General features: G+C 45.6%; 2 protein-coding genes across 2 annotated transcripts; one reads left to right on the top strand and one right to left on the bottom strand.

The window, feature by feature from the left end:
• Positions 1-717: 717 nt before the first annotated feature.
• Positions 718-18,861, top strand: LOC144145503 (UPF0488 protein CG14286). The gene is made up of 6 exons (XM_077677155.1): positions 718-952; positions 1,023-1,091; positions 1,156-1,246; positions 1,313-1,447; positions 5,653-5,817; positions 18,457-18,861. Exons 1-6 carry the CDS (start codon positions 923-925, stop codon positions 18,495-18,497), a joined length of 531 nt encoding a protein of 176 aa, XP_077533281.1. The 5' UTR covers positions 718-922; the 3' UTR covers positions 18,498-18,861.
• LOC144145502 (uncharacterized) lies at positions 9,313-20,680 on the bottom strand. The gene is made up of 3 exons (XM_077677154.1): positions 20,389-20,680; positions 15,544-15,760; positions 9,313-10,749 (listed from the first exon to the last, which is right to left on the bottom strand). The coding sequence occupies exons 1-3, from the start codon at positions 20,539-20,541 to the stop codon at positions 10,511-10,513; spliced, it is 609 nt and encodes a 202-aa protein (XP_077533280.1). The 5' UTR covers positions 20,542-20,680; the 3' UTR covers positions 9,313-10,510.
• Between the last annotated feature and the right edge of the window lie 1,700 nt (positions 20,681-22,380).

Genomic DNA, 22,380 nt, shown 5'->3' with positions numbered 1-22,380 from the left:
CCATTGTTCCTCCGAAAATGGCTAATTATCTCTAATTATCTTGGCAACTAATTGACTTACTAAAAAAACAATGGCATATTTGAAATCAGTGGCGAAAAAGCAGCAAGACTGGCAATTTTCACAGAGTTTACATAAGAATTAAAGGAAGCTGTTTTAAGAGCAGTGTCCGGCACCCAGTAGAATCGTAGAATTCCGCCCCAGCTCTCACTCTGCCATCGCTCGGCATGGGCCGCTGCCCTCAGGCCATCCCTCCTCTGCTTCAGCAACTCTCGCTAGCGCTTGCGCAGCGTAGACCGTTACCCCTGGACCGCGCGACAAGGGCTTGGAGAAGATAGCGTCTGAGACGGCCGGGATCTCACGAAACTCCTCTCTCCTCTTTGCCTTGACTACCTGGGGACCTGGGCAGGTGGGCAGGTGGCGCACAATCAAGCACAAATACAGCACAAAGGAAGGTGCCAGCGCCGGTGGACACGTGCGGCTGGTACCAGTAGGTGGGACCGGTGGGACCATGACAAGACCAACTCACCAACCGAACTACAGATTACATTTCCCCTAGGGGGGCTTGTGCACGACGGTGATACCAGCACTGAACAGATGACGCGACCGGATTAACTTCTACAGTAAAATAAAAGGTTCAGCCAACACACGTTTGTGCAGAGGGGAACTGCGTTTGTGCCATTAGCGCGGGCTGAGTGGAATGAACCTGTTGCCTGCTGTTGCTGCACTACTCCAATCCAATCCAAAATCCAACGCCTCGTCGACTGCTGTTCGCATGTTTGCGCTCGTGCACGATCGCAGTACGGTGCGACAAGGTTCCGTTAGTTTGAGTTATCGGTAATCACGGATGGTTTTCAAAACGTAGCCAATTCCTGCTAATTTCGTACGTAGTTTTTATGTGTGTATCGACCACTACCCCGCAAAGATGCATCGGCGTAAGAAACTACCCGTCCAGGTACAGCCATACGCCGCTACTGAAACTTTTCAAAATGCGCTGAAGAAATATGAATGTGTTTTATCTACAGAAGCTGCCAACGACGCAGAATACAACGCCTGCGGGTTTGTCGAATCCTGAAGACAGTGGTGCTGAAGAGGTTTGTTTCGTTGGGACCAGCTCAAATGCAGCGGCTAACCAGCGTCTTTGTGCGCGCAATGCAGGATGCCCAGGAGAAGTTTGAACGTGAACTGCGGTGGTGCATCGAGCAGCTGGATATCTCCCTAACCCAGACTGACGCAAAGAAGAAAATTTGTAAGTTACCGCGGTAGTGCTGTTTCTGTGAACGCAGTGATGTATTTCCTCATTTCTCTTTTGCAGACTCGGAACACATGCGGGCTCTTCAAACGCTCAAGAACGAGAAGGCGCCTATAGCGAAAAAACGACAGGTTATGAGCATGACACTTGGCAACTACAGAGAGAAAATGAAGCAGCAAGAGGCCAAGTTTGCTGCAGGTAAAAAAAAAAAATTACCGTAAAAAGTTTTTTTCTTTTGCGGTGCTTCCCTGAGATAGAGCCCATTATTTTTTTAACTTGATGGAGGATTGACCCGCGATTGTGTAAAATAAAACAGCCCCTAGCTTTGCAGATAGCTTAAACACGACGATATTTTGTAAATTATCGGTCAACACTAACAAGCTTGTGTTGAGTACGAAACGAATAGTACTTTATGCTACTGCAACACATTTAATTAAAAGCGACTAGCAAGCTACTAGGCAAAAAAGTATTGGCGTAAGATTAGTCAGTGCAAAGCTGTTGCATCCTAGCCACAATGCTCACCCACCATTCTCAAGAGTGGTATTTTTTAAGGCAGAAGCCACTGTCCACTGAGTGAGTCCACTGTCCACTGAGTCCAACAGTCCACTGAGCAAAAAATTTGGTGTCCACCGTCTATAACAAAAATGGCTCCTTTGGAAATGTTTCATAGCTCAAGGCATTCCGCACTGCGAACTTAAACTCGGCAATTGTGACAGGTGGTTGTCCACGCTGGTACACTGCAGATGAAGAGGGCGCAGAGAGAGAGAGAGACATGAAGCTTTATTGAGTACCAACAGCGGTTCCGCCCACCCGCCTACAGGTCGTCACCATTGAATGATAAACTCTACTCTAGTGCATTTTTGATGTACTATCGTCATACATTGAAATACGAACTACGGAGCGCGTGGCTTTCAGTACATGAAGGAGGGGAATAGCGCAAATTTGACAGACACGAGAAGGAGACGACACGCACAGCGCTGTGCGTGTCGTCTCCTTCTTCTCGTGTCTGTCAAATTCGCGCTGTTCCCCTCCTTCAAGTCATGAACCAACATGCCCAAGCCTCAGTCTTTGCAAGTTTCAGTACATGCCACACATCCTGGCAACAGGCCGCGTATGCGCAGTATGAACAAGTTACAAAAGTTTGTCGCCAACCTTGGTATGGAAACATCATCGTTGGGCGTGTGAGCATTTTGGTTTGTCTTCCTGCCGCGTTCATCTCCCGCTCATGCCATCTAACTTCGTCGCTGCGCTGAGTGAAAACGGCACACGCTGCTGAATTTCTTTATTTTGTGCTGACCGCCCAACGCACCATGGAAAGGTCATGAACTCTCGTAACTTATTCACACTGTGCATACGTGGCCCGTCGCTGAGATGCGTGGCATGTACTGAAAGCCACGCGCTCCGTCGGTTCGCATTTCAATGTATCACGGGAGTACAGCACTAGAGCTAGCTGTTTCTTGAAAGACGAGGTGAAAGTCAGCGGGGATATGACAGCTGCATTGGTGTCTGGAAGGATGCAGCTAAATGAGCAAATAGGCAAGTGGTGCAATCCACCATAGTCCTCAGCTTGCCCATTACACAGCGACAGGACCGAGCAGCGATACAACACGTAAAAGGCAGATCGAAGCCCTTCGACACCGTTAATGTGGATCGCAAAGCAAAGCGTTCCAAGATCACAAAGCATTTTGACAACATGAGAAGGATGCAAGGCATCTCAGGCGCTCAACTAGACATTTATGCTCCCGCATTCCCAACTGATAAGTGATTGATTGATTGACTATGAGGTTTAACGCACCGATGGTGCACAGGCAATGAGAGGTGCCATAGTGGAGGGCTCCGGATTAATTTTGATCCCCTGGAGATCTTTAACATGCACCGAAATCTCAAACAGGCGGGCGCTTTCACTTTTCGTCTCCATCAGAAAAGCGGCTGCTGTGGCCAGAACTTGAACCCACGTCCTTGGGCTCAGCAGCACAACGCCTTAGCCACTGAGCCACCCTCATGATTCACCAATAAGAAGTGCTTAGCTGTCCTCGAACTCTTTTTTTTACTACGTCTGAACTTCATTTTTGTCTGTATTTAAAGCTCAGTAGAAGCACACGAATCGAAGATGACCAGACATCGCTATTTATGCAGCACACGTTGTGCTTTTGCAGTGGTAGTCCCTGTGTCCCGTGCGTTTCCTTAGTTACAGTATTTAGTCCTGCTTTGGAACACTGAACTGCTTGAAAGGGAACCAGAAATTTCATGCTCAAAACTCACTGCGCGTGATCGGTGTGCAGTGCTACGAACACCCCTAAAGGAATTGGCAGACAATTGTTTGAACCAGTGATGCGAAAATACGGCGGAGGTGTGCTGACGCTGCGTTCACATTGGGGTAATGACGTCACACCACTGGCACATTCACTACTTGCCCCTTTATCCCTTATATGAGGCGACATCCTTGCATGAACGCATGGTGATTTCAAGCACTAACTTCAACGGTGGTTTCTCCCGATATATCTGTTCACTCAGAGTCGAGAATGACGGCACATGACTTTGAAGTTCAAACGAGTGTAAAGACAATGCCGTACACGTGAAATGTGCCCAGATTACCTTATGTGAATGCTGTCCTCAATACACGCATCTTGAAACAGTTTCAGGTCATTACAAAACCACGAGCGGCCACATTTAGCAGACAAATATGAAAACGGATTGTCCAAGAACTGCTTTTGAAAGGCTCTGGCTTGTTTTTTGAAAACCTGGGAACACTCGGTTGTCTTGATTGGCAGCAAGGGCCTGCTGCTTGTTCTAGCTAGCGTCATAAATTATTGCCACCATTTCCTTCAAGATTCATTCCGTGCAGCAATCACATGTGAGAGCGACTGCTGAAGTCACTCTCACAGTAGTGAACTGCAACTGCCTAGCGCGCTGTCTTTCATTAAAGGGGCCATGAAGACAAAACACAACCTTGGTCAATTTTAAAGAACTAGCTTTTGGTAACTCACTCAGCTCTATTCTCTAGTCGCGAAATACTTTCTTTTACCAAAAAAGCGCAAGAAACATTGGAAAGGTTGTAAATCTCGCACTGCACAAGAGCAGTGGAAGCCAGCACTAAATACACAGTAATCAGTGTGTTAGCTGCACATTAGCATTAACGTGATACGATCAAACGGAACTAGAGGCCCCCCCCTACAATCACTCAGTCATGTTTCCTGGCGGTGGCATTGGTCGACAGCTTCCAGTCGAACAAACAAGGTTCTGTGAAGTCATATCGCCCTCACTAGAAGGTGTCTTGGAAGTCGCCAGTTTTATCCGTTTTCTTTGATATCTCGATTATTTGTTTGACGTTTGCAACGGAATGGGTATTATTGTTACCAGGACAGAGCAGTCTTTTTAATGAACCAAGCGTGTATTTTGTCTTCGTGGCCCCTTTGAGGTGGCCACCTTTCTCCACAGTTGCATTAGACCAACACTCTTGTAAATCCTGTATGGGCACGTATTAGTTCAAGTTGTAAAAGGAAGATCCCTGAGCCCTGTTCCACTTCACTCGTTTCATTTGCCTGGTTGATTGTAGAGATCCCAGTAATATTTTTCTGCCATGGTGGAAATCTGTCGTGAGCAATTTCTTCTTTCTGTATGCAGCACGTCTAGCTTTAGTTTGACTCCCCCGAAAGCTTTTTTTTTGCTCCTGCGCAAATATGGCAGTGTCACAACTTAAGTGCCAAGCTTGTGCCATTCCCCTTCTTCTCCGTTGTCTTCCATTTGTGTTTGTCTTTATTACGGAAACTAGTTTACCAACTGCAATGCAAGGTGCTTGTAGTACCAAGGTTACCAGCCAGCATTCGATATGAATAGCAGTTGGCAGAAAGATTTTGCTTATAATCGTTAGTTTTCCTGTGTTCTGCTTCTGACGTTCGTGCATTAGATGCAAAAAGTAGCCTACTTATTTCTTTTTTTGAGCTGCAGAAGATCGACGCCAACTCAAACTAACCATACTTAGAAGCTATGCTCTTGAAGTCATTTCTAGGATTGTACTTGTGAGAGTAACTGCTCTTTCTCAGACCAACAGACAACTTCACCTTGAAGTTCGTAGGGCTGCCTGAATGATAGCAATTAACCTTTGATGGATGGTGTGGTGTTTTATGTGGGTAAAAAAGTGGATGCTGTTCCCTTGTGCATGCATGATAGCTGCATAGAGCAGCCAGTACTAAGAAAAACATAATAGGCCAACAGTAGAGTTCATATGCTCAACAAAAAAACAGGAGAAAGTTGACATTTTCTCTGCAACCTGCATTGAGTGCATTGCAGGTCTCAGCACTTTTAGCTATGTAGCATCTTATCTGAAATACCTCGCACTGATGTTTGACCTAGCTGCCTCTTGTACGCGATGAAAATAGCCAGTTCTTAATCTGCGATTCCAGACTATGCCCAGAGGACCAGGCTGCAGCCTCAGTGTTCAGCAGAGCCCAAGTCAGTCTTCCTGAAGAAAACAGCCACGTCGCACACGGACAGTGCAGCCAAAGTGTCGACACCTGTTGCCGAGTTCAAGTTCAACTTTGCCATTGACACCGAAGATGCGTCAGAAGGTGCCTCGTTTCTGTTACAATCATAGTGACCGGTATTATTATAATAAATGCTGCCTCTGTAACTTACGAAAAACTGTCGTTTCTCATTGGCGATGCAAGCTGACAGCGAGAAATGTTGGCCGACTTTTCACAAGGAAGTCGGTTAGTGTACAGGGGCAGCATAAGAAAGAGAGCACATTTCAGTTCTCCGTACAGCAATGCATTCTCTGAAAGAAAAAGGGGGAGGGTCACAGTCACTTCTTGGTTATGAGGCACTTGTAGTGAAGGGCTCCGAATTAAATGACCACCTGGGGATCTTTAATGTGCACCGAAATTGTGACACACTGGCATTTTCATTTTTTGACTCCATCTGAAAAGCAGTCACCGCAGCCAGGTTCGAAGATGCGTCCTTGAGCTCAGCAGTACAACACCTTAGCCACCGAGCCACCGCAGTGGGTCAATGCATTTGCTGCATCCTGTAAACATAACTCATTAGCATGGCATCTACGAAGCCAACGATCCGCAAAGTGGATAAACAAGACAGGACATGACGCGCGGGAATACAACACTTAAATCTGGCGTCATTTTTCAGAAGTTTTGGCTTTCCCACACGACAGAAGTCCATGACTATCCTTTCACACATTTGGGCTTTAACGGAGTTAAGCCCCCATTAAAACTGCGAGCGTCAAGTGCCCAGGTCAACAGTGGTGGGAAACAAAGCCACCAGGGTGCTCGTACAAGTGCTGGGAGCGTTACTTTTTGCTTTGCAGCTTTTGCATGGGCAGTACGTATGTGATAATCATAAAAGGCTAGCAACGCCTACACGTGCTCTGCACCGGCCTCTCAACCACATGTGGTTTAAGGCTATCTCGTTAACTAAACAAGCATTCACATCTCTTGTTTATAAAGTTTTTCGTATTGTAGATAAGGCCCCTTTCATGTGACGTCGAACAAATTGGGCAGCTTTTAGAATGCAGTGCAACGGGAAAAAAGGCAGCTAAGGGCAGCCAGTTTGGGTCAATGTCAGTGAAGGCATTCGCAGCATCGGCTGCTTTCAACAACTTGCATGCAGTGCGACGGGGAACTCTACACTCGACCTTAGAGATTTTGAATGCTAAACTCAAATCACTGTCATCTCTTAAACCCACATGCCCCTTCTGCGAAGCATGCAATCTGGCACAGCGTTCATGCCTAAACACAAATTTAAGTTTGAGGCATCCAGATTGAGAAAATGGAGTGAAAATTAGAGGCAGGCTATCAGCCCCAGACTGCTGCCACCACAAAGGATCTGCACCCAAGGAGTTTGAAGCACACAATTCATGCCGTTCCTTTTTATGGTGCACAGAATAGATTAGCGCCACTAACGAGCTAATGCCAATGGCAAGAGTTTGTTCTCTGGAGCGTTTTTACAACTAGAATAGCACAAAGCAAATCAAGCTGAACTGATATTTAACAAGCTATGCACGAAGTCACGAAACTTGTCAACAGGCGCCATACTTAGCTTTCAGTGGCATGTGCAAAATCATTGGTCTTATCAATTTATGCCCTAATGTCTTATAATAGACTTGTAAGGCTACAGCATATACAGTATACACTCGTTACAGCAGATCCGGCAACAGCGGACTACTTCCTGTTATAACAGACCATTTCTGTTGGTTTGTTTGGTCCCCATGCATTTAAAATGGAGTCCAGCTAGAGCAGACTATCGGCTACAACAGACAATTTTAGGCGAAAATTGTTTCGGCTGATTGTTTATAGCGGACTTCCGTGGGGCCGGCACCTGATATGCTTTTCCTTTGTTTTGCTTGGCAATGAAACTTATGCATGGCAACATTGTTGGCAGCTGGGTCGTTGGCACAGCCAAGCCAAGCCTGTGGCCTTGTTTAGTTTTTTGCAACCAGCGGCATGAGTGGCAGGGTAGATGATCCCACTCAAATTAAACGTGACTAACACGGTCGAACATGACGAAAAACAGGCCAACATCGCCAGAAGTACAGGCCTGTCTAAGCAGAAGGTCCAATCGACTATCGCGAACAAGGCTGCTGCCAATAAATGCGACTCCCACGAGATTAACAACAGCGCTATTGAATACGCAAAGTGGTGCACTCAGAGTAGAGTCTGCCATCGTTAGTTTTTTTATGCATAAAGAACTTCGGTTCGGTGAAAAAGGTAAGAAATGCCTCAAGTTCCCATCGATTGTGTGCAATCTGCCGGTGGCCGTGCGCAGTCTAACTGGTCTAACTTTTGATTTCACAGCTGTCCATCAGATTATTTCGTATCAGCTGTTTCAAGGACCAGACTAAAATCATAGAAAAGGTGGAGGCAGCGATCAGATTTGTGTGACGAATGGTTTAGGGTAAACCTGCTTCGTCACGAAGGAATAATTCCGACAGCCACGACTGATTTTTATAGCTGGTTAATAATTGCTCCTGCTTCGTCACGAAGGAATATTCTGACAGCCACGACTGATTTTTATAGCTGGTTAATAATTGCTCCTAGTTATATTTTGCTTTATTTGCTCCGCTTATCATGCATCTTTACGGACTTGATCGCATGCACTAGGCTTTTTCCAAGTGCCGGTGCCAAGCTTTGAAAATGGTTTTTAGACGATTATTTGCCCTCACGCGAACACTGTGCAGAGGTGCTGCAGGTGTGTAGAAAGAACATGGCATCTGTAGTATGTATACGTAATACCAGTCAAAGTGCCCACTTTTGCGCTCATGAACCTTCTTCCCCCCGGTCGGATACTGCATACTTCGGCTACAGTGGTCATTTTTTTCCAGATTGAGAGGGTCCGTTGTAACAGGCGTAGACTGTATATAGTTATACTCACACATGCATGTATGAATAACGTTTAGGGAGTAAAACACGACCTTAAAGCAGTACTGTTACAAATAACATTTGTGTGGAGTAATTCCTCATGTTTTTTTAGAATTTAGAAATTTTGAATTTTGAAATGGGATCTCTTATCACTCTCTCTCTCTCTCGTAATCAGAAGCTGGGAGAAATGCTCCACTCATTCTCACAATTTGTGGCCTGAAAGTTGTCGCATCCATTAGTGAAGGTTTTTTGGAAGCGCACATGCCATTTGACAAAGTTAACCAATCTGCTTTCCAAATTCCCAATGTTGCAAGCCAGGGTACAGAAAACAGCTGGTGGTGCCAAGACAGTTGGCTACTGCGTATTATTTGTAATTCCATGCTCATCCGAAGCACCACTGCTGTTTGTAAACTTAGCACAGCAGTCAGTCCATATTGGTCAACTTGTTGCTCAACTCTTGTGTCATCCTGCCATCAAGCAAGCTTACTGATACAAGTTTCAACTGAACAGTTGGTCTAGCCGTTACAATTATGCAAATACATGTCACATGAAAGCATCTGACCATGCCCAAACAGGCTCAGTGACAAGTTACAGCCGTAAACAGGTATGCCACGATTTGCCAAGAGTTGTTCAAGTACACCACTACTCGAGTACAAACAAATGTCATCAGACGCTGCTAGCACTGACTACAGCGAGTGAATGTGCGCAACATGCTTTATTTGGTGTGCTGTTAGGCAAGATTTGTACATTCAGTGCGTAGAATGTGGCAGGAGTTAAAGCACTAGATTTTTTACAAAAAAACGACAAAGGCAGTCGTACAGAGGGAGAGACTCAATCAGGGACACCACACTGTCAGCAAAGCGACTCATCCATTCGTCCATCTGCAACTCGAGACTAAAAAAAGCGCACCAAGCCACTCTCAAACCACCCAGACAGCATAGCGTAATCAGTTTGTCAGACACCAGGACAAGACGCTGCGGGAAGCGAGAGGAGTAACAATACCCGCACACACAATTTACAAACAAAGAAAGGACACTGACAAGATCCCTCTCCCCGTCGGCTCACGGCGCTTTGCAAATCCGCGCACTTTGCCTGGAAGATGGAACCCGCCGTCACATCGAGATGAGATCACTGTAGCTGATATTGTCGTCTGGCTGCTTCAACTCGCGAGAGAGAGAAGCTGCTTGGCTTTAAAAAAGAAAGAAAAAAAAAACACAAACGAACAAATACAGGTCTACCACGGCATCTATAGACATCGAAGTGTATCCCCCTCTACAATGACACAGTACAAAGATATTTCATCAGCATTTCGAGTACAGCTCATGGTCTGTTTCAATCCAGTAGGCATAAAATGCAATTCCAAGGGCTGTACAAGATAAGAAAGAAAGGCAACTCAGCATTTCTGTGTGTCTTACGTAATTCCTTTTCAATCAGTGAATATTTGAAATAATTAGTTCTGAACTGAACACACTCGAAGCACCATTCTTGCGTTCTCATTCATGCCTGCGACTTTCTTCTGGACGGTTTACAAGTTCCAATTTCGCACAAAGCGCGTGTGCACCAGCAGGTGTAATTTGAAGGAAGACTTCAGCCGCAAGGGCCGCCCTTGAAAGTTTCTCAGTAGTTTTGTCCTTACTGCGCCACACAGTTAGCACTAAACTTCGGTCTGGAAGAGTGACCCATAGACTCCAGAATTACTGAAGCGTGCTCTATCAGTTTGGCATGCATGTTTCTCGTGGATACCCTGTAGCAGAGAGAGAAAGACAGATATTAAAAAGTAAAAAAAAAAAATCGAAATGCACAACAGTTGACATCTAAAAGTGCACTTGATTATGTGCGCGAAACCGTAACAATGTAGCATTTGCCGACAAAAAGATCACAGCGGATGGCCAGATCAAGCGCTCGCTGGCACGACACCATTTTCCTTGTCATCTGAGCAGTTTCGGGCCTTGGGAGAGTAGAAATTGGCCTTGCCAGCTCTCTGCAAGGTGTTTTCTTGGAGAGATCTCAGCAGGGTATTTGGCCGGCTTGTGCTCTTCAGTGCGGGCCGCTCACCCATCGGAGGCGTCGTAATTGCCTGAGACTGCTTCTTCGTGCCGCCGGTGTTCTCCTGAGATCTCTTCAGCCTCCTTTCTGCAGGGAAAAGGAAACAGCGAGGAAGGCATCAACTAGAGCCACTAAATCAGCTACGCTTAAGAGTAGCGACACTGACGAACGGCGGCAGCCATTTTGGTGACTGACGCCAGGGCGGCCAGCTTTATGCACCCTATTGCGGCTGACGTTGACGGATGGAACTGGTCCTCCGGGCGCCGCTTGGAAACCATGGCAGCTGTGTTTACTTTTCGAAGATTTAGAGACGGCGCGCCGGAGCGATGGGGTCAGGCTCGGTTACGCTAGCGTAGCTCATTTAGTGGCTTTAGGTTATGCTAGAGCCACTAACACTACGCTAGTAGTGTAAGTGGCTCTAGTTACGCTAGTATAAGTTACACTAGTGGCTTTAGGTTACGCTAGAGCCACTTATAGCCACTTAAAAGCTACGCTTTTAAGTGGCTATAAGTTACGCTCGGCCACTGTCGTTCTTTCCCAGTGGGAAGCGATGAAGGCGTTCTCCACCTTCCCGCCAGTTGAAACAGCCCAGTACAGGGCGGCACGGCATCGCTACTCTGTCTGGGGGCTTAAAAACTGACTCCCAACGTGTCATACAGCCGCACTGCGCTCCGAAAATCACGACTTATCGAAGAGCGCGCAAGCGGCAACACAGAGGCACAAAAATGTCAGCACCCATGGGTCTTCCGAGGTAAACAAATGTCACGTGGTGCGGTTTTACCAATGGCCGCTGTCAGCGGCATAGAACAATGACAGAAAAGAGGGCCGATACTCTGAAACCTCATCTAGTGGCTGTAGCGTCAACCATGCGCCTGCTCAAGTCGAGATAGCCTTTGTTGGAACAACCAGAGCAACATTTGGGTGTGATTGATTAGAGTGAGAACCTCTGGAGAAAGTGAAACAAATAGTGATCAACTCCGCATGGTAGAGCAACTGCACCGCATGTTTAGACTGAGGACATAAATGTATGTACATAACTCACTCAATTTTAACATGTGGCAGATTATTTTGTCTAAATTCTGTACAACAAATGCACACTCAGTTTGATCTAGGAATCGGGTGGCAAGTGTTGAGATTTCAGAAGAGTTTCAAGTTTTAAATGGGCAAATCCAAGAGCCTGCGCCTTCTGCACAAATGCCGGCACAAGAACACTAACACTTGTTTTTTGTTCCCCCAAGAATCCCCTCCAATCAATGCGAATTAGCTTCGAAGAAGCTCCTAAACATTTCTAATCGGAAAAAAAAAAAAAAATAATAATAAAACCTGCAGACTGCCTACCAAAGCTTTATGTGTGCATTTTCCACACTTGCACGCGACCCGCAATCAAACAGAACGTGTTACGACACTGATGCTTTCATTTCACAATTGAAGTGCAAACTTTGAAGCGTAAGGATCTCACGCAAAGTAGGAATTGGATGTTTGTCATTATTTTATTTATTTTGCAGTTTGGTTGGCAATATAAACAAAATCATCCCTTTTTGGCACATATTATCTCACTGGAATCGTTTCACAGTGATTTCAGGTCCATTTCTGCTTCAGAAATTTTCCTAGGCATTGGCATTGAACAGCGACTGGCAGTTAATAATGACGCTTGAGTGTCTTAAATGTAATTGAAAAAATTATTCAATGTTTCAGCTTGCTGAACTGGACACCCACTTATGCACAGAGGATGTGACACCACCGGTATGATTGATTATGGGGTTTAACGGGCTGAAACTGCGCAGGTTATGAGGCGCGCGTAGTGGAGGGCTCCGGATTAATTTTGACCACCTGGGGAAATCTCGAAATCTCAAAATTGTGCGCCGAAATCTCGAGCACACAAATGTTTTTGCTTTACGCCTACATCAGAAAAGCGGCCGCCATGGCCGAGAATCAAACCCGCGTCTTTGGGCTCAGTGCCTTAGCCACTGAGCCACTGTGGCAAATGAGGATTTGACCAAGTTGCTATTTGTAGCGGAGAGCCTGAGAAAAATTGCACTCCACATCAAGATTCCAGACCCCAGGAAACAAAAATAACTTGCTGTATCTGGCGGAACTGCTCGTTCACAAGAGTGCACCCACCAAAGGGAAAAAAAAATTCAACTTCGTCCGGTGCAGCACTCAGCACATTCTCTGCAATTTATTTTTAGTTTTCAGCATCCCTGCATGTCACCACAGACAGTAGCAAGCAGAGCAGAAAGTGTGGACATGCTTGACTCTCCAGTTTTGGAATTTCGTTCAGGTGCCAAGAATGTGATGCAGAAGGCGAATGTCAACGACTGCATGTTAAAGTATGTTGCACGCACTTTCGACTGACACCTCGACTTGTTTCCCACCATTGTGACCAGTCTTTACCAGACCCCAAATTTGCCACCTTTGCATACAGTCTGGATTCCTGTTTGAATCGGAGGGTACTTTGTGGCATTTGTCGCTAAATAATGGATAGCCCAGTCTTTGTTTATAACATCCACGCAGGGATAAGAGCACCAGGGACTCGATAATTCAAAGATGCTTAATTGGAATTTTCAGGTAAATAGAAGTGGTGTGCTGGTCTCGACAATTTTACACGCAATCCAATGGAAGAGGTTTCTCGATAATTCAAAGCGAAAACCCATTATACTGGTTAACTGGAAGTTATCTAGAAAAAAAGAAGCATCGAGATGACCTTCATTCCTCAGTAAAATTCAAAATTTTCAAGCGCGATAGCAGCGCCATGTTCTGTGCTGATGTCGGTGTAAGCGCAACTGGGAATCACACAGTTGATAAAGCGACAGGCCAGTTGAGACTGGAGTCAGCGTACGCAGCTCTCTCCCTTGAGGTCCTCAACCTCCTTTGTTGCACTCAGGGCAGTGTGAGCGGACTGTGTGTGTGGTGGACGTTTCAATTTTAATATAAAGTCTCAACTATCATATCAACCCAAGCTGTACGCTCTACTTGACTACAAAAGTCAAGATGCTTAACGATATCAAGAAGAAAGAGGTGTTGCAGACTAATAATTATTACGGTTCCTTTCTTGTCATTTTCGTTTAATCGGAAATTCGGTTCATTCGAAGCGTTCTGCGGTCCTGCTGGACTTCACAGGGGAGTTGACTGTAGTAGTGTTCACAGTAACTGAGTAGTAGTGTTATTTCTGCAAGGTTACGAATGTTCCTAACATGCTCACGCAGGCGCCAGGTAATTCCAGTGAGATAGACATACGAAGACGCCCCGCAATGTGCGCTACATACGCCAGTTGCCGTGCTTGCAATCAGAGGTGTTGCTATTTCCTTAGTCTTTGCCACTAGTCATGTGATTACACTACTCTGAACGCTGCTATCATTCAGCAACCATGCTACACCACGATTGGTTCTTAAAGGAAGGTGCCATCAGAACATAATAAAACCCAAAAGTTCTAAAAAAACCAGCGCTGATTAATTTAAAGATTTTGCCACATGGGGGCTTTTGGGGTAAACCATGCAAAATGATCACACTTGAGCGACGTCATTCCCTCTAAGGGAAGACACTGGTCTTAGATTGTTGTGACTCACACTCCTGTGTCCAAATTACAGCTTGCACTACACTCCAGAAACAGCTTTCACATAACGTTTGCATGCTTGGATTGAACTACATGTAGGGCTGTGTGGCTAAGTGTGAAGACAATGGAAGCACCGAGCTAGAAATTTCTGGCAATTCCTTGAGGATGGAGTTGCAAAGCTCCGTTCAGGTTTACATCTTGCCAGGGGCAAGATTGGAACAGTGCTGTGCTCCTAGCTGAAAGCTACGAAAATTAGTGTCAACACTGGCATGCAATTTTTTTTATTCTCCAACACACTTGGCACCTTCACTTAGATGCGCACACATACACAAAAATAAATATCAACCCTCGCATCATATATATTGTAAGTCTTGTACATCTGCAGCCCTGTTTATACTGTAGCCTAAACAGTAATCGGTTAGTAATCTTCCGAAGTTGTGCATGTGCAGAAACTTTACAGCTCTAATCGAGCCTAGCGCCATGACAAAAATGAGAAAAGCAAACGTGGAAAAATCAAGTTGCATCATCTCAAGCTTGAGAGGGAAGTGAGACAGTTTTAAGCCTCCAAGCAAAAAAAAAAAAAAAAAAGGAATGAAAGAATTATGCTAGCATTTGTTATACTTAGAGACGCTTCATTAGCTTCCATGTGTTGTTTCTGTCACTGTTCTCAGCTGCCCACCAGTACTCACTAAATTATTATGTCCATAGCATAGGCTGTGCCAACAGTCGCCCAATGAACTTGTCTATTCTTGTTATACTCAGACACAATTTTTTTTTTTTTTTTTTGAGCAAACTTGGCGTGAATATTCACAAAATGAAATGGCTGAAATAGTAACGGCTATACTCTGGCGCAACTTAAGAACGACAACGGAAATTTCCCCTGCGCCTCATCACTGCAGCTGGCTGTTACTCCACGTGGAACAAAAAGTGCCTTACTGCGGGTACTTCGAACGTGACACGAGCCGTTGCGCTTAGTCTGCTTTTAAATTCTTGCAGCAAGCGCAAAAAGGCCAGGTGTGAAAAACAAGAGGATGTTACGCATTAGGCAGAATCGTTTCAAAACGCCCGTTGACATTCAGGCCCATTGCTTCGGCGGAGTGATACACTACATGAGCTATTGCTATTCTTAACTTGTACCCGAGTATAGCAGCACTTATTCCCTCACACTATCTGGCACAAACAGCGCTAAGTTTAGGCTAGCTTTGCAGCCAAGTACCTGCAGCACAGAGCTTTATGCGCTCCAGGAAACACGCGCTTGGAAGTAGACCAGTCACAGCAGCAGCTGTCTGGCTTACACCGTACTAGTTACGGCGGCTGTTTGCACTCACCCCTCAGAGTTGTGGTGCCTTGTGGTGACACACTTTCGGGCACAGGCATTTTCTCGCGGACCAGGAACGTTGGGGACTCTGGCTCTGCACGTCTCTTGAAAATCGTGCCCAGTGGTATGGGGGTCCGCTGGAACGCATTGGTGGGGGACCTTGGATCGAGCTGCGCGTCAGCGTCACCCACTTCTGTCAACGAATCAGATGGGGACGACGCCTCCATCTGTGCACAGGGGACAGGCAGAAGAGGAGTGACACACAAGTTACAGAGCACGAGGCACCCTAGTCTGCAGTACCTTTTCTTTTGGTACTGAAGTGGCTAAATAGGTCAGGGTGTGTGGTGCGACACTGAATACGTGACCCCTGCACCATTTGCAGCGTGCACCTAGAAAAGAGATCCAGGGGCACAACTGTGCTTTTACAAGACTGTGCACAAACAAGCAGCATCGCATTAAATTGTGATCTGCGTGACTGCAGCCAGTTGCACTAACAAATATAAGCCTCTGTCTTGCCTATGGCGAGCGAAATTGCCATGAAGCACGATACAGCAACCAAGACGTCTTATGCTTCCCTTTTTTTTTTTTGCACATCGACTGCATTTTAGCGGGCATCTGGGTTTTGTATATTCTAGAATACAGAGGGTACAGCTGCAACTCTGATGTAATAGGAATACAGTGGAGTCCACTTATAATGATACCGTTTATAACAATATGTTGGATATAACGATGAACAGCTATGGCACCGTCAATTTTTGCATTCTTTCTATGGTAAAACAAACTGCTTATTACAATGCTCCAGTGCCACGATATCGGATATAATGATAGAATTCGGTGATATTGTGCACCAAAAGTGCAACAGCGATGACTAACGACGTGGTTGCGCAGCCTACTCAGGTAGTGTCTTCGTAGGCGGCCCAATGCGTGACACAGTCCCTCGGGGACTTTGTTTCCGCCAAGGACATTTACCTCAGCTAGGTGAAGCACCTGTACATTCTATTGGAAAAGATTTGCGCTAGCTTCACACGCGGCAAACAAAGGTGACTGACTGTGGCTTCTTTTCCGCAAATAAGTAATAGTACAACCTTGCTGGCATGCGAATAAAATGTTTTGAGCTCTGTTCCGTCTTTTTATTTTGCAACCCACTTACAACAATTATCTGTTATAACGATGGGATTTGTTTGGCACTTGGATATTAGACAAATGAATATTTTGTATATCTGTCCAAAAAAAGGAATGTGCTAACGCTTTTGTTTTGATCACTGTGAAGTATTCACCACTGTTAGGCGGTAGACTGTGGTTGGCACAATTTATATCCTGTGGAGGCCTTCATTAGAACTTAGAAAACAATAAAAAAGACAGCGGCTATGTCGTATGCACTTTTAACACTGCAGCCATTCATGGGCTCCTTGTGCAAACTCGTGCTTGTATCAGTACATGAGTGAAAACACCACTATTCACTCACGTGAGCGGCTAGATCCTCATCTAATTGCTTAACCTGCTTTTCATTAATGTGAGGAAGATCTCATAACACAAGTGTCTCAACATTCGCCAGCACCGATAAAATAAATTCCGAGATGTTAAAGAGGCTCATGAAGGCAAAATACAACCTCGCTAAATTTGAAAGAGCCAGCTTTTCGCAGCTCCATATAAGCCACGAAAGGTGTTCTTTAACTGAAAAAATGCAAGAAACATTGAAAACTTTCAAATTTTGCGCTACAGTGATGTGTTTAGGGTAGGAGTGACATAATATGGGCCAGCACTGAAACAGTTAACGGTGCATTAACCACACGTTTGCATTCTAGTAATACGACCGAATGAATCTACAGGCCCTGCTAAAACAGCTGCCATGTTTTTTGGCGGTGGCTTAGGCGGGCAGCCGCCAATTGCACAACCAAGATTCTGCGATGTCATAAAGGAATTGACAGAAAGTGGCTAGGGAGTCACCACTGCTGCATCTGTTTCCCCTAATATCTCCACTATTTTTTGATTCATTGATTGTAAGGTTTATTGCGCCGACGCAACGCCAGTGATGAGGCATGCTGTACTGGAGGGCTCCGGATTAATTTTGACCACCCGGGGATCTCCAACGTGCACCGAAATCTCGTATGCAGGGGCATTATTGCTTTTCGCCTCCATAAGAAAAGCGGCCGAGAATCGAACCCGCGTCCTCATGCTCAGCAGCACAACGCCTTAGCCACTGCGGCGGGTTCCATTATTATTATTTAAGGTTGCAACACAACTGGTATCGCTGTCGGGACAGAGCTGTCTTTTAAGTGAACCAAACTTGTGTTTTGCCCACGGCCCATTAAAGAACACCACCACTGCCTTAAGCACGTTCGCTGTTGATCAGTTCGCAGGTAAAATATTATGGATACACAAAGCTGGCAATATTCACTGCACAATTATCGACCTTTATTTTTAACATGCAAATGGTACAAGGGACTCGGGCACATCATTTTGCCTTATGTACTGTCACGGACAGCCTAAGCTGAAACAACAGAGACAGCCAAGGAATACTTTATTTAGGAATTAAGCAAGAAAAACAATAATACACTCACAAACAATACCTTGAAGGTATGGGAGGGCATTTGTATTGTTCTTTCCCCCCCATTTACTAAATAAAGTATTGTTCGGCCATTGTTTTGTCATTTCAGCTTAGACTGTCCATTGCTGTACAACCACCTCAAGAATACTTTTTTTTCTTCAACCAGGAGGAGATTTCATTGCGACACACAGCTACTCAGCTTCACGATTGACTTGCACTTTAGCATGAGCTGAGACGTTCAAACTGGCCATCTTTCTTGGCTGCTCGATATTTCGACAGGTGCCCTTTGGCTGTGAGATTTCCAAATTATTTGCTCTTTGACACAAATTTCCAATGTAACCCTGGCTTCATGACTTCCTTTTCTTTCACCAACAGACACCAGCAAGAACCCCACGACGACGCCTCTCCCAGCTTGAGACTGATAAACAAGCGGAGGACTCCAGGTCCTACTGGGTTCGAACAGCATGTGTGTGGTGCGTGCAACAAGATGCGTATTGATCCTCCGCCAAGCGAAAATGCACACTACGCAGGAGCATCGACCGCCCAGTAGACGCAGGTGGTCATCCTACCGGCCAGCTCTGATACCGCCATGTAACCATAGCTGGAGTGGTTGAAGCATCATCCCTGCCGTTTGTTACCAGTATGTTACCTCATAAAAAGTGAAAGATAAGCCATTATCAGCATGGCGGACTCTGCAAACATCATTGTCATGAAAAGGCTGTTGACTGAAGCAGCCGAAATCATGGGCCTGGCAATAAAACAATCATCTTTGTCACATCATCAAGGTACTTTGCTCAATGCTCAAGACTCACATTCTGCCATGGCTTCCTGGTGGTGTAGATTTCTCTTCACCCCCAATGCTGCTGCTACGAAAGCCACATGTAGCTGCAGCCGGTACTGTCAAGCCATATTTTCCAATTTCGAGCAAAAATTTGATAAAACTGCATGCTACCGGACGGGGAGGGGTAAGTACACTGAAAATGTAGTCATGCGGTATTGTATGAACAAGGTTTCACTGCATCTGAATCCGAAACGTTCAGTTACTGGTGCTTGAAGGGATACTGAACTGAGTTTTAAACATTGTCTACTTATCCTACTAGATTAATGTTTAAATTGCAAAGGCAACACTCAGAACTTTCTCGCCAGATTTACAGGTATTTTTAAACGAGCAAGGAGTTTGCCTGTGTTTCAAGAGTCCTCAATAAATACCTCGGCTCACGGACAGCTGTCACATGTTGCTGGTTTTTACTACCTTTGATGAACATGATTTAGAATCTTCTTAATGGTATGTTGCTTACAAAATTGCTCCATGCGCCCCTTACGAAAGCTTGTTGCAGGACGAGGTAATTCATGGCTTGGGTAAGAACACTGCAGTGATAACAGACCTACATACAGCAACAAATGCGGGCACCTGTATTTGTCATTCCATCTCACTTCAGCCCATCTGTTAGCCCTGCACCCTTTTCATTCAAACCTCCTAAGAATTCCACGAAATCAAACAGTAATAACAATAAACGGTGGACTACCATCCTATTGGTGAAATTATTACACATTCACGACATACATGGAAATAATTATAACAGCTCTCAGGACTAGCAAATGTTTGTGAGAATATGACCCATAATTTGCAGCTACACACAGTCTAGAGAAACTGTAATAAATTTCCCCTTTCCCCAATTTGTCGCCGCTAAAAAAAAAGGAAGAAACAGAAGTAGACTGCTACCACAGGTGTGGATTTCTAACAGTATGCATTCTCTTCCGAATACGTTTGTTCTTAATACAACTGTTAACCAGAGCGCTTTTCGTAGACAAGACCGACTGCAAACTTAACAAACCGAAATCCGTATGTAAGGCATCCGCCTAGCTTGGTTTATCCGGACATGATGCAGAAAGCAAACGAACGAACGAAACTTTTAAGGGCGTGTAACATACATGACTAACAAGTACACGCGCGCCGCAGAACACGGCTTGTTCTGAAGTTCAAAAAATAATTGCATACGTGCGGTGACGAAATACGCCCAAGCTCGAAGAAATAACGACGCAAGCATACATCCCCAGTGGCAATTAAGCGCAGTCAAGCGCGGTGTCCCATTGCGAGAAATGGCGGGAGAACTATGCGTGTTGAGGCGGGCAAGCACAGGCAAGGGCGAAGACGGCGAATAAGAAATTATCACCGCCATTACGACAAATGGAAAAGTGGCGGTTCCGCACAACGGTCGGCGTAGGCGCGCCAAGCATTCGCAGTGAGGGCACCCAGTGTCCCGGCGAGGCTTGCGCACGAGGAAACGGAGCGCATGACGAGCTCACCTGTATGGGCGTCCGGGTAATCTCGGCCGTAGGCGACCGAGGGTCCAGCTCCGACAAGGTTAGCACCCTGGCGTGCCTGCGCACGGGCAGTGGTGTGCATTGAGCCGGCAACGCGCTGTTTTCGCTCAACGATTTGCCCAGGTACTGCCCCATGCCGGCATGTGTTTTCTATCTTCAACCCGGAAGAAAAAAAACGCTCGGCGAAAACCCGTTTAAAATCAAATACGAACTTGAATCAACCGCCAGCAGCTGGCACAACGCCTAAAATGCAAGCTGAGCGGCTGAGAGGGTGACGGCGCGGCCGCGCCACTAGCGGAATTATCCGGAAGCGGTGAATTCGCAAAAACTCCGTTTCGAGCGCAACGGATCTTGGTCACGACCGAAAGGAAAGCCGAAAAAGCTTAGATTATGCTGATGTTTAAGAAATAATGGATCAAGCGCGCACCTAATTAGAAAATTTCAGGAGCGACAGGTTAGGAGGTCCTTCAAATTTTCTTCGAAAGCTCTTTTCGATTTGCCTACGGTGACAGGGGATTTTTGAGCCAAGTGTGAGCCCCATACGTTGTACGGATAATATGTAAACAATTTTTGAAGATAGCCTTTCTCAGCCGATGAGCGCGACGCCGCAGCGAGCCTATCGCTGCTGACGCAACGGCGAGCCGCCCCCTGATTTGCCCAATCGCCGGCGAGGCCGGCCGCCGGCAACGTCACTGCCATTGGCTTCCGGCTGCTCTTCCTCCTTCCTGCGCGATCCCGAGGCAAAGGCGGGTCCGCAGCGATTGACGCGTGCCTAGGCGCAGGAATGTAGTTAGCGCAGAACGGAAGTCGAGCGTCGCGATGTCGCATGGCTATTCCCAGTGTTTCCAGCTGCTTTGAAAGAAGCAAATAGGGAGGAGGAATCTATCGGCAGGGGGGGGGGGGGGGGGATGTGCATTTAATTGCTTCTGGCGCAGCTAATACTGAATGTAGATCAATAATTCCAACGGTATTGCATCGCTACGTTGGTGCTACGCGACAATACAGGCCTTTTGTAACTTTTACAAAAGGCTTTTCTGGGTCCCTTTAAGACACCTTTGCAGTGCGCAAAACTATGATAGGATACAAACGATTCGACGCATTTTCTTGGAATGCGCGAGTGCGTGCTTGCGTGCGTGCATGCCAAGAAAATCTGTCGAATCGTTTCGGATATATTTATCCGCATTTGTGTATGCCTTTTTGGTATACTTCTCCACAAAGCTCTTCGTTATCAATCAATCTGCTGAAGTGTAAAAAATCTTAGTACTGCGCCGTTGGCGTATAATAAATCAAGATTTTGTTTTCTGATATCATTATTTCTTCCCTGCACATCTCTAACGATGCTGTTGAGGACATTTTCTCCGCGAAGCTGTATATAGCTGATTACTCGGATTTATTTATGTGCGTAGCGGCAAAGAGAACTTTCTCTGTATCTTGCAATCTAATGAAGACATCTTGCAAATAACTGCGGGGCAGTTCTTCTCATGCTTATGGTGGTTCACTGCGGATCTGTAAACAATGGGAAATTCCGGTCTGCTGTCAATACAGAGACTTCCATGGAAGGAGTATAATTATATCAATTTCTACAACTTCAGTTTTATCGGGACTATACCGAAACGAATTATGTGACGTTAGAAAGCTCAGGCGACTACTTAACTGGGGGAAGTGTGACCTGAGTACGTAACGTGGATAACTATCATTCGCAGTTTTAGTAAGCCGTAATCCATGTCGTGAGTTCACGCGTTACCAGGGGAGCGCTTTTTCTCCCCTTTCTTTCAAAGATTTAAAAATTAATATTTCCACATGAAGAAATGACGGGCTACTACCTCTATGTCCTCCCCTTGCCTTATGGTTCTTGAAGTCTGGCTGTGTGTGTGTGTGTATATATATATATATATATATATATATATATATATATATATATATATATATATATATATATATATATAAGACAGAAATAAGAATTGGCAGTCAAGA

The sequence above is a fragment of the Haemaphysalis longicornis genome, unplaced genomic scaffold, assembly GCF_048455015.1.
Source record: "Haemaphysalis longicornis isolate Haplotype H1 unplaced genomic scaffold, Haemaphysalis longicornis Haplotype H1 scaffold_7, whole genome shotgun sequence".
In the NCBI taxonomy this organism is placed as follows: Eukaryota; Metazoa; Arthropoda; class Arachnida; order Ixodida; family Ixodidae; genus Haemaphysalis; species Haemaphysalis longicornis.
The sequence above is the reverse complement of the archived record's forward strand: the minus strand, read 5'-3'. Positions and strand labels throughout refer to the sequence as shown.